Here is a 12,515-nt window from a genome sequence, read left to right as displayed (position 1 = left end):
GAGTGGAGAAACAGACTCTTCCTAATAGGTCAGGCCCTTGCTTGCTTCTTGCCTCAGCCCACCCCTTTTGCATTCCTTTGCTCTGTGCTCTGAGAGCACTGTTGGGAAGGGTGGGAATGTCTTTGACCAGCTCGCTTTCTGGTTCTGAAATACCCACCCAGGTTACTTTAATGCAAGGAATAGAACAGAGCAGGACCTGAACTTTTGGCCTTTTAAATGTTTTCAGTCAGTTGAATCTGAAATGAAATACCAATGGACAGTTTCATTGTATTTTTCCTGAAAAACAGTGAAAATAGTGTTCCATCGTGGTATGCCTATTCAGTTATGTTCCTCTTTCACGCCTGGTGGGTGAAACTCATTAGAAGTCTACTCTTACTCATGAGAAAATTCATTTTTTGCTCAGTTAAAAGAGATAGAGTAGTGAATGAGCCGATTGATGGCGTTAAAAGAGATGAAGTTTAGCCGGGCGTGGTGGCTCACACTTGTAATCCCCGTGCCTGGGAGGCAGAGACTGGAGGATTGCGCAGGTTCGATGCCAGCCGTGTTGGCCTAAGAGACCCTGTTTCCAAATAAAAAAGTATAAAATAGGTCTGGGAGTGTAGCCCGAAGGTAGAAGGGTTTCCAGGAACCCCAGTACCACCCCCCCCCAAAAAAAAAAGAGAGAGAAGAGATATGAAGTTAAGAAAGATAGCTGGACACTGGCATGGGAACACTCTGAAAGGGTAAAGAATTGGGTGTGGGTTAGCCTACCAAGGGAAAGTTTGGAGAGTATTAGAGGTAATCACAGTTTGATAGAAAGGAGACACTTAATTTTAGCTATTAATAAAATATATTAATTACGATTTTTTCCTGAAAGAAGTCTTAGTGAAAATATAATTGAGCATTTTTTTCCTCAAAGGAAAAAGCCAGAGCCTAGGAACATTGAATGACTCGCCCAAGTTTTCATGTAGTTTGTGCCAGAATCATTTGCTATTATAGGGAGAAAATATATATTTTTTTTTTTTTTTGCAAAAAGAACATCTGAATGTGTGCAAAAAGAGGCCAGCGGGTTAGGAAGGACGTGGTTTATTTTCTTAGCTATTGGAACTTAGTCATTTTTTTTTTTTTTTGGTTGTTACTGGGGGTGGAACTCAGAGGCTTTCTACTTCCAGGCTATACTCCCAGACCTATTTTATATTTTATTTGGAAATAAGGTCTCACTAAGTAGCTGAGGCTGCCTTCGAACCTGTGCAATCCTCCTGTCTCAGCCTCCCAAATGCTGGGATTACAAGCGTGCGCCACCACGCCTGGCTGGAACTCAGTCATTTATCAAGTATCTACTGAGTATTTACCGTGGTAAACTGCGTTAATCAATGTGATCTATCATCGTTACCCTCAAAATACTTGTATAATAGGGTGGTTTGAACTCACCTTTTGCTAATTCAGTGGCTTTATGTTCCCTCCCAAACAAATGTACTTCCCCAGGACATATTACGGAAAGCTTTGGAAGATGTAGAAGCAAAGCATAAGGATCTTCAAGCGAAACAGAAGTAAGACATAAAGTTTTTTATTTGCAAGACTCTTCTGTGCTGTGTTAAAACAAAATTCTGACTGCTAAGTAGGTAGATATGCTTTTGTGACAATTTCTTTTTTTCAGTTCATGTTATATTAATCCTAATAAGGTCAAGGTTTTTCAACTAATATAATGTAAAGTATGTATAAATATGTATTGGCATGTGCACATATGTGTTTGAATAATGTTAAAAACTTCTGAAAATTAGCAGTAAATTATTTCATTGTAGTTTAGGCTGAATGAGGATGTCTGGAACCCAGGAGAATAGTTGGCAAACTCACTGTCTCTCTCTCTCTTTTGCTGTCTTAACCCAAGAGGGTGGATCTCAGTTTCTTCCTTTGTCTGGTGGCTTAAAATTGGTTTTTAATTTTATATTCAGTATCAATAATCACTTTTCATATTAATTGTATTATGTGGCAAATTAAAAATATATTGATTAAGTTATCACTAATAGAATGTGAATAAAATGACAGTATTAAACAAATTCTTTTTATTGGCGCATTGTAATTATACTTTGTAGCGAGAATTAAAGCGATACATTCATAGATGCACAGGATATTTCTTGGCCTGTTTTCCTCCCTGTACCCTTCTTTTCCCTCCTTGTACTTGCTAGTGAGATTAGTAGTGGTGAATTCCTCTACTCACATAAAACTTAAGATAGAAAATAATGTTTCAAGTAAATGCATCACTTATATAGAGAGTAAAAATAGCAATGCTATGGGGAAATAAATCCAAATATTTACATTTGTAAGGTTGACTTGCTCTCTAACTCAAATTCTTTTTTTTTTTTTAAATTTATTTATTTTTATTGGTGCACTGTATTCATACATCATAGTAGGATACATACTTTTGTAGACATACATGCACACTTTTCCCAGTCAGCCCCCAACCAATCCCCACCCCATTCTCTCCCTATCCCTCCCTCCCATGCTTGGCTTAGTAGTTGACATCTAGTATTATGGCAATTTATCTAAAATTAAAAATGATAATCTCACATAACAGTTTCATTTGTCTGATACCAAGCTTTTGATGACTTAAAGATAACATTTCAATATTTCTTTTTGCTTTCTTTCTTACCAGAGAATATTTTTTTTCTATTTTTTAGGTGAAACTATCATATATTTATATATTTATTTTTCAGAAAAAAAATCTATCCTAATATGGAATATGGACTCTAGGTACCCAAAACGATCTTGAAAAAGAACAAAGCTAGAAGATATATATTTTCTGATTTCAAACCATATAAAGCTACAATAATTGAAACAGTGTAGTACTATTCTAAAGGCAGATCTATAAACCATTGGAGTTAAATAAAAGCCTAGAGCTAAATTCTTCCATATATTGTCAAGTTATTTTTGACAAGGTTTCCACGAACATTTGGTGGTGGAAATATTAATCTTTTAACTAAATATTGTTAAAAAATAATAATTACATGGAAAAGAATAAAATTGGACCCTTACCTAATCCCATATACAAATATTAACTCAAAATAGATAATAGACCTAAATATAAATCTTAAGACTATAAACTTTTAGGAGAAAATCTGGGTCATTAAACCTCACAACATTGAAATTGGCAGTGATTTCTTGGTTATGATTTCAAAGGCACAGGCAACAGAGGAGTATACAAACTCCCTAAAAAAAAAATTGTATATCCAAAGACAATGTAAACAGAGTTAACAGTTACTAATAGAATGGGACAAAATATTTCCAAATGCTATATCTGAAGGTGTATTAATATTCCAACTAGGAATCCTAGAAATTAACAACAATAAAGGCAAACAATACCCTTTAGAGATAGGTAAAAGACTAACATAAATAATGAATCTCCACAGATAACCAATCTTAGTTGTTTGTTGGATGGAAAATCTTGTTTCTCTAGTTCTGGAGTGTGTTACCTATTTCTTCTTTGTAGTTAATCTCTTTGAGTATTTTCTCTAGTGCTGGTTTTGAAGACATAAATTCCTTCAGTTTCTGTTTGTCATGGAAGCTTCTTATTTCTCCTTCTAATTTGATAGAAAGTTTTGCTGGGTAGGAAATTTTTGGCTGGAAGTTGTTTTCTTTCAGAGTTTGGAATATGTTACTCCAAGCCCTTCTGGCTCTCATAACTTGGTTTGGGAAGTCTGGAGTGATTCTAATTGGTTTGTCTCTGAATGTCACTTGGCCCTTTGCTTTTGTTGCCTTTAAGATTCTCTGCTTGGCTTCCACATTGGTCATTTTGACAATTATGTGGCGTGGGGATCCTCTTCTCCGATCCTGTCTAAAGGGAGTTCTATAAGTTTCCTGGACCTGTGTATCGACCTCTTGCTCTATGTCTGGAAAATTTTCTGCTATTACTTCCTTGAAGAGATTGTTGATCCCTTTGGTTTCACTTTCTTTTCCCTCCTCTATTCCAATTATTCTTAGGTTAGCTCTCTTAAAATGGGCCCATATTTCTTCAATGTCAGATTCCTGCTGACGGATATTTTTTTCTAGATTAGAAACTATGCGTTCATTTTTGGATTGCTCATCTTCTAAGAGCGAGATTCTGTTCTCCATGTGTTCTAATCGGTTGTTTGTGCTTTGAATTGAGGCCTTTACTTCATTAATTGCATCCTTTATCTCTTTTTGGCTCTCTCTGAGTTCTTTTCGAAGCACCTCTATTATTTCTACAGTTATTTTCCTGATTTGATCTTCTAGAAATCTCTGATTTTCAGTTTTATCGGGTTCTGATGTTGTGGGGTTGTGGGCATTTATTGCTCCAGTATTATTCCTCTTTCCCATGATTTCGGATGTTTGTGCCTTCTCTGGGTTCTTCCCTTGGGTCACTATGACTTCACTTAAGGTGTTCTGGATCTCGAGTCAGTAGTATCTCGGACCCCACTACTCCTTTACTGGGTTTTATCACAGAGTCTCCGACCCAGAGAGTCGCTAGAGGCTGCTTTAGACTGTGGGGGGTGCCAGGTTGCACGTTCTCCTATGGTGTGATATCTCTGCCACCACCCCTCCCCCACTGGGTCAAGTCCCAGGGAGTACAGTACTGGGATTTCTCCTCTGTGGCCCGCAATTTGACTCACTGTTCTTGAGTACGCAGATGTAGCTGTATTGGCCTCGCTGGATTCGGTGCTGCTGCTGCCGGTGGCAATATGGCGCCGCTGCTACGCCCTCGGCTGTGGGGCTGGTTTTTTCTTCTTGGTTTTGGTTTCCACTCTGAATCCCTGCAGCGTGTGCTGAGCTCGGCCACTGGGAACTTTAGATGCTCTCTGTGCGGAGAAATCCCGCCTGGCTGTTCCGCAGTGGCTCACCTCGGCTTGCTGTAGCCGTCCCGTGAATTCGCCGGCAGTATGGCGCTGCTGCCGCCGCGTCTGCTGCGTCCTCGGGCGATAGGCCGGTTATCTCCTCTGTGGCTCTGTTCTCAGTCCGCTTTCTCTCTGGAGCCTGGTGATTTTTTGTTTCACTGGTGATGGTGTTTTCTGGCTATGAAAGGCGCTGATTTTGTGGTAATGGAGGTTTGTTGTTAGCGGGGCTCTTAAGCCCCGCTTTTCTCGGTAGCCATCTTCCCGGAAGTCTCAACTCAAATTCTAAACAAGTTAAATTGGAAATAATCACTGCTCCCAAGTAAGGTCAGATTTTTGAAAATCGCAATGTCTTTGAGAAACTATTTTTAGAGGATAATTGCCTTTCAACATTATGTTTGGTGGACTGTACACTGTCAAAGAACAGTGACTTTCCTCAGAACTTGAATTGGAAATGTTACTTATGTATTTGTCAGAATAATTTAAATAAATGCCATAGAATTTTTAGTTGAAAAACAAGGCCTTCTTAAACCTTTCAGAAACAAAAACCTTGTTGATGGCTTATTTACATAATGCAGTGTATGAAAAGTGAGTAATATATTTTATTATCAATAATGCCAGTTGCCTTGAACTTATCTTTATTGCAAAATGCTATTTTTTAAGAAAATATTGAGGACAAAAATTATTGAGGGCAACCAGTGTGCCACTTATGCAGAGTGATATATCTTTTTGGGGGGTCCCTTACACAGTCAATACTCTTGTTTGTTGAAGAACTGGACTTTCATAGTAAGATTTTTCAAGAGAAAGTTTAATCCATATATGTTTAACCTTAAATGTACATGCATATAATAATTGTATGATATCTTAACTCGTCAATAACTTGGTCAGGAAGTCTGACTAACTCCACATAGCACATCCACGTAGCAGACTGATAGAACTTTATCACTGTCCTTTAATGGTAAATATATTTAATCATTTCAGTAAGTCTGTTATGTCAGTTGTAATAACATGAATAAGAACCTGAAAAGAAAAAAGCTGTGTTGCTTTGGTGCTGGTGGTGGGGGGAGCCACAGAGTGAGTACAGCAGAAGAATTCTGTTTATTGCCATGTTTGGTTGGGAAAAAAAAACAATCTTTGTGATGCACTTAATTTATTCAAGGTTTGTATTTAATCATCCTGGGTGATGAGGTAGATATGATCCCTATATTTCAGGCGAGAGAGTGTGTTCAAGTGGCTCTCCAGAGTCACTCAGTTATTACAAGGTGAGCTTGTGTCTGAAGCTAAGTTTGCCTCCTACATGCAGGCACTTCTCACAGCTCCCAGCAGCCTCCTGATGCTATAGCTGTTCCACCTTGTACTACTATCTCTCAATTTCTGCTCTTATACTTTTAATAAAAAAGTCACACACAAAACACTCTATCGGGACGAAGCCAGAAAATCAGAAGCTCACATCTGTTGCCCCTCTAAACTTGCTTTAATAACTTTTATTTACCTTTGATTTTTTGGAAAAGGTCACAGAGCTAAAGAATATCTTGTGGCACATTATAATCTGTGTAATATATTTGAAGTCTTGAGAACATTCTGAAAGCTGGAAATTGCATCCAGTGTTAGAAAGACCTAAAAAATTTGAAAAGTCAAATTATCATTTTTCAAAAATACTACATTGTGCAAATCAGACCAGTTAACATTTCAGAAGTCTTGGCATTTTCTGGTCTTATAAACTTAAATTGGCAGACTTGTTTTTGAACATTCGAGTTTGACTGGTATAGTTGTCTGTATCATATTTATGTGGAGAACGTCACTATACAGAGTATATTCCTACCAGGTTTTGCAGAAGATCTGAATTATGTTATATGTCATATATTTTTTATGCTTACCTTCTGATTTTAAATTACTGGCAATGTTGTACACTGTGTATTTGCATTTAATACAAAAACCTTTCTAAATACAACTCTAGAGAATTAAAAAAAGCAAGAACGCTCTCCCTATTCTTTGGCGTGAACATAGAAAACCAAAGCCAGGCTGGAATGTTCATCTACAGTAATAACCGTTTGATCAAAATGCATGAGAAAGTCGGCCCACAGTTGAAACAGAAGTCCTTGTAAGTATGCTTTGGTTTTCAGATTCACAAGCAGAAAGAGGGAGGTTGCAATAAGAGTCTACAGGGTGAGATGAGTAATTAATCCTAATGGGAGTAGGTGTCAGATTCTCTGTTCACCCTTCTTGTCAATGTACAGGCATTAATCTACCTAATTTGTAATATCAGGGAAGCTGTGTGCTTGCTCTAAAGAAAAAGCACACTTTCAGGAAGCTTTTTCAATGCATTTCTTGAACAACTTTATATTTTACCCTTGTGTGTGTCATCTCCAGGTTTTTAATGTTTTACCTACTCAAAAATAATGCAGACACAATAAAGAAATTTTAGAAAGAGAAGTATCCATGGTCTTGTAAAGCAACTTTGTTAACACTTGGTGAAGCAGCTGTGTGTAGGAGTTCTTGCCAACTACATACATAAGCTTAGAGTATTAAGCTGCCAGCTCCCTTGGGTTCTAGAGGGTCTGATGCTTTTCCAGTGGACTAAAACTCTACAACCATCTTTTATCAGTTATGTAGACTCTTGAAGAGACAGCATAGAGGACAGTCAGACAAGACTCCGTAACCAGTAGAATATGTCAAGGGAACTTATATTTCCTTGTTTTCTCACTTTCAAGGAATTAGCATTCTGTCCATTGTTCATTCAACAGAAAGTTTTATTGATGGATCATGTCAGGAGTGATACTAAACTAAAGAAATAATAGTCAAGAACTATCTTTTGCTAAAGAACATGTAGTCCAGGAAAGACATAAACATACAAATATGCACTTTTATACTATGAAAACAGCAAAAAAGAATATTTTAAAAGCTAAGTTAGTTGATTTGTGTGTGTGAGGGTGTACTGGGGATTGAATCCAAGGACATTCTACCTCCAAGATATACCCCTAGCCCTTTTTATTTTTAAACAGGTTATTAATAGGTTACTGAGGTTGGTCTCAAACCTTTAATCCTGTCTCAGCCTCCCAAGAACTGGGATTACAGGCGTGTGCCACCATACCTGGCTGATTCTTTTTTTTTTTTTTTAACATCCCACAGTTATCTGGCCTCTGCCTGGCTGTGGAATCCCATTCCCTAAGAATACGTCAGGTCACCTAAGCTGGTTTTCTCAACCTACCTTCACCTCCTATTCTTCAGGTCACCTAAGCTGGTTTCTGCCCGAGGACTTGACACTCACATTTCCCTCATCCTTGAACTTTGCAGACCTTCTGCTGGTCCTCACCTGCCATAAGGCATAAGCTCTAAAGTCCCTTCCACAAGAAGGTCTTTTCCTTGATGGTCTAATTAAAATTGGCCCTCGGTGACACCCCACCCATCACTCTTTACATAGTAAAGCACCAACTGTATTTTCCTCATGCCATTGTTACCATCTGAAATAATTGTGTACATTTAACTGTTCATTAGCATCATCCTTTACTAAAAGAGAAGCTTCCTAACCAGAGACCTTGTCTTGTTCGTATCTATATCCTTAGTGCCTCAACAGGGCTAGGTGCTGCACTTGAAAAAATGAGTGAATGAATGGATGAATGGGTGAGACATGAGCAGCAGGTGCAAAGAAAGCGTTTAGGAAGGGCAGGAAGCTGCACTGGGAGAAGTCAGGCCAAGATTCCCACAAGAAGTGATGCCCAAATGTAGACGTACAGAATAAATGAATATTGAAGGAAAGGGAGAGTAGAAGAGAAAAGTGATGAAAATCACCAAAGGAGGGTCCCCATTTTGGGAGGATGTGAGTTGTGAGCATGCCAAGGGTAATGGGGGAGACTTTAAAAGTGTTAGACAGCCAGTGCTTCTTTCCCAGAACAGTTTATGTCACAAAGCAGAATATCCCAGGTACGTACATCATGTGCCACTAAGAAAGTGAAAGTAATCCCTAAATCCTTTAGCCATCCAGCTCACAATCAGACACCCCTCACCCTTCTGTTCCTTTAGTAGGATTCACTGAGCACCCTATGGGCCTCTGCAATAAGGAGAAATCCAGCCCGAGAGATGGAATGGAGACAAAAAAAAGTGACCCTGCAGCCAGTATCATTAAAGCATCATGGCACTTTATTGCTGTAAGGCACCATTACTTGTGTTTATGCTAAAAGGCTTCTTCCCACCAGCCTGACTCCCCATGTAAGGTTTAGAAGAAGAGTCCTATTAACTTAGTGGAAGAGTTCCATTAATTTAGTGAGGATGTGAAGTGATTTTTTTTAATGATAGGACCAAACACATCTGGGATTACATAGATTTACAGTAGTAAAATACAATTATAAGATAACTTTTAAACTTCATATGGTCCAGACCAAGTGAATGAGTTTATTTTTGAAAAAAATTGCAAACTAGTGTATATTTGATTTTTCTTTTTCTTTAGCTAAACTTTACAAAGTTTATGTATGCATTTTATTCCCTCAGACTGGGTGCAGGTGTGGTTGGAATTGTTAACATACCCTTGGAGATCATGGAACCATCCCACAACAAACAAGAATTTTTTAACGTCCAAGAGTATAATCACCTACTAAAAGTCATGGGACAATATGTGGTGCAGTACTGTAAGGACACTGGAATCAGTGAGTATTCCATGCTTGTAGTAAGAGAGACTTAAAAAGGGATCCACCTGTGTGATATCTTTAAGTTGAAATGATTATACTGATTCAAGTCACCAGTCACCTAAAGCCCTGAAGGAGCCAATTTAAAAAATATAAGAGAAGGACTAGGAGTGTATCTCAGTGGTCAAGTGCTTGTCTAGCATTCATGAGGCCCTGGGTTCCCTCTCTAGTACTATAGAAACAAAACAAAAACCATGAGAAGTGGGAAGGTAGCTAGTTTCAGAATCTTTCTGAGAATATAATGTGTGAAGCAGCAGATCAGAAGTTATAAGAGGAGGGCAGAGGGCAGTGACAGCTGACCATGGAGGTCACTCCAAACAGACTGAGAAACCCTCAAAAGACACGGAGACCTCACTGTGTGGAACACAGAGACCCACATGAACCTCAGTACCTCTTATAGTAGTGCTGTATCGTGTACTTTGAAACTATTTCTTAACATTTTGGTGTGTGTGTATGTGTGTGTGTGTGTGTGTGTGTGTGTGTGTGTGTGTGTGTGTGTGTGTTTGTGTTACGGGGAATTGAACCCAGAGTCATTCCACCTCCAATAGAATAATGAATATTAATCCTGGGCAATTGTAAATATACTAAACATCATTTTATTTTTTTATGGTACTGGAGGTGGAACCCAGAAGCTTTTTTACCTTTGGACTATATACTCCCAGACCTATTTTATACTTTTTGGAAACAGAGCCTCACTCAGTAGCTGAGGCTGGCTTCGAACCTCTGTGATCCTCCTGTCTCAGCCTCCCAAGTGCTAGGATTACAACCGTGCGCCACCACACCTGTCTAAACATTGTTTTATACATTGAACTTTTATTGAGTATGTTAATTCCATTTAAAAAATCACAAAATAAGTACATTTGGAAACTTAAAAGATAAACTTAGTTATCTAGAAAACTGGACAAACTCAGATCACCTGATCTCATTAAGGAAGTTATGCCTGAGCCTATATGTTGGAGTGTTGACCTTATGTTTTCTTCTAGCAGTTTGCAGTTTGGGGTCTAATTCCTAGATCTTTGGCCCACTTTGAGTTGACTTTTGTATAGTGAGAGAGAAAGCTAGTTTCATTCTTCTACATATGAAGATGAAGTTTTCTCAGCACCATTTTTTTAAAGGGTTTTATTTCTCTAACTTTGTTTTTTGTTGGCTTTGTCACAGACCAGATGGCTGTATCTGTGTGGGCTGGTCTCTGTCTTCTGTTCTTTGCCATTGGTCTCTGCCAGTTTTTATGCTAGTACCATGCTGTTTTGTTACTATAGCTCTATAGTCTAATTTAAACTGGGTATTGTGATGCCTGTAGCCTTTCTCTTTTTTGCTGAGAATTGCTTTGGTTAGTTCTGGATCTTTTATTTTTTCATATAAATTTTAGGACTTTCTTTTGTGGTACTGGGGTTCCTGGAAACACACTCCAATACCTATTTATTTATTTTTTTATTTGGAAATAGGGTCTCCTAAGCCAGTGTAGCTGGCTTCGAACCTGTGCTATCCTCCTGTCTCCGCCTCCCAGGGGATTACAAGCATGCGCCACCATGCCCAACTAGGACTGTTCTAATTCCGTGAAGAATGTTCTTGGTATTTTGAAAGGGGTTGCATTGAACCTGTAGATTGTTTTTCATAATATTATCATTTTAATAATATTAACACTACCTGTCCATGAACATAGGAGGTCTTTTCATCTGTTAGTGTTTTCTTGAATTTCTTTCTTCAGTGTTCTGTAATTTTAATTGTAAAAGTCTTTTACCTACTTTGTTAGATTTATTCCTAGGTATAGTATTATTTATTATTTTAGGCTATTCTGAATAGAATTATTTTCCTAATTTCTTTTTCAGTGTATATGGCAAAATATTAATTTTTATATGTTGATTTTATATACTAATAACTTTCATGCATGACTTTTGAATCATATTTATTAGAGGAGGAATTTTAACATCTTTAGTATTTTCTTGCCATTCATTACTTTTGTAAAAATGTATAATCTTTTTGAATTCTTTGAAACTATTTCTTAATATTTTGTTTTTTGTGTGTGTATGTGGTACTGGGAATTGAACCCAGAGTCATTCCATCTCCAAGCTATACTCTCAGATCATTTTACTTCTTATTGGAAACAAGGGTCTCGCTAGGTTCCTGAGGGCTTCACTCAGTTGCTGAGGCTATCTTTGAACCTGTGATACTCCTGTCTGAGTCTCTCAAATACTAGTATTACAAGTGTGCACCGCCACACCTGGCACCATTTTATTTTTTGATCATAGATGTACCTAATTTTTATCTAATGATAAATCTATAGCATTACGCCAGTATTTTCTTATGGAGGATAGAAATGTTTTTAATGAATCTACACTACATATTTCAAATTTATTCTTACTTTCTGTACAATAGTGCACATCATATATTTAAGGTGTCAAGATTTTCTCCAATATCACCATCAGAATGGAGTACTCCCATGAATGCTTCATTTTTCTCAAGCATTCAGAATAAATGTTTTTTCTAATACATCCTTTGGAGTACAGAAACTCAGGCCACAACTTGTTAACAAATAACCGTAAGTAGCAACATACTAGATTTTGTCAGGCAGTAGTGCAGTACTCAACACATTACTGCACAGTACACATTGTCCCACTGTTTTATTTATAGAACAGTTATTTTTCTTTTCTTTTCATTTCTTTTTTTTACGGGTCTGGGGATGGAACCCAGAGGCATTCGACTTCCAAGCTACACTCCTTGCCCTATTTTTTTTTATTTTGAAACAGGGTCTCAGATAAGTTAAGGAGGGCCTCACTAAGTAGCTGAGGCTGTCCACAAACCATGATCCTCTGGTCTCAGCCCCCCAAATGCTAGGATTACAAGCATGTGCCACCATGCCTGGCTTATAGAACAGTTATTTTTAAGCATTGATAATCTGAAATTTAATACATTCTTTCAAATAAAGTGACAACTTAGTTCTAGAAAATACTTTCTTGAATGCATTTCTTATATTGCATATGAGTTATGTCCATGATATTTTGTACAGATG

General features: G+C 37.8%; 1 protein-coding gene across 1 annotated transcript in view; it reads left to right on the top strand.

Moving 5' to 3' along the window:
• The window catches only part of MORC1 (MORC family CW-type zinc finger 1), a gene marked incomplete at both ends in the record, with an annotated part of 181,031 nt that overhangs the window by 59,495 nt on the left and 109,021 nt on the right, over positions 1-12,515 (top strand). The window contains 3 exons of the mRNA XM_080696508.1: positions 1,465-1,529; positions 6,784-6,927; positions 9,312-9,466. Coding sequence (XP_080552634.1) covers positions 1,465-1,529; positions 6,784-6,927; positions 9,312-9,466 — 364 coding nt within the window. The remainder of the gene's footprint in view (positions 1-1,464; positions 1,530-6,783; positions 6,928-9,311; positions 9,467-12,515) is intronic.

This window comes from Muscardinus avellanarius (genome assembly GCF_963383645.1).
Source record: "Muscardinus avellanarius genome assembly, chromosome: 5".
NCBI lineage: Eukaryota > Metazoa > Chordata > Mammalia > Rodentia > Gliridae > Muscardinus > Muscardinus avellanarius.
Note: the sequence above shows the minus strand (reverse complement) of the source record. Positions and strands in the feature narration are given on the sequence as shown.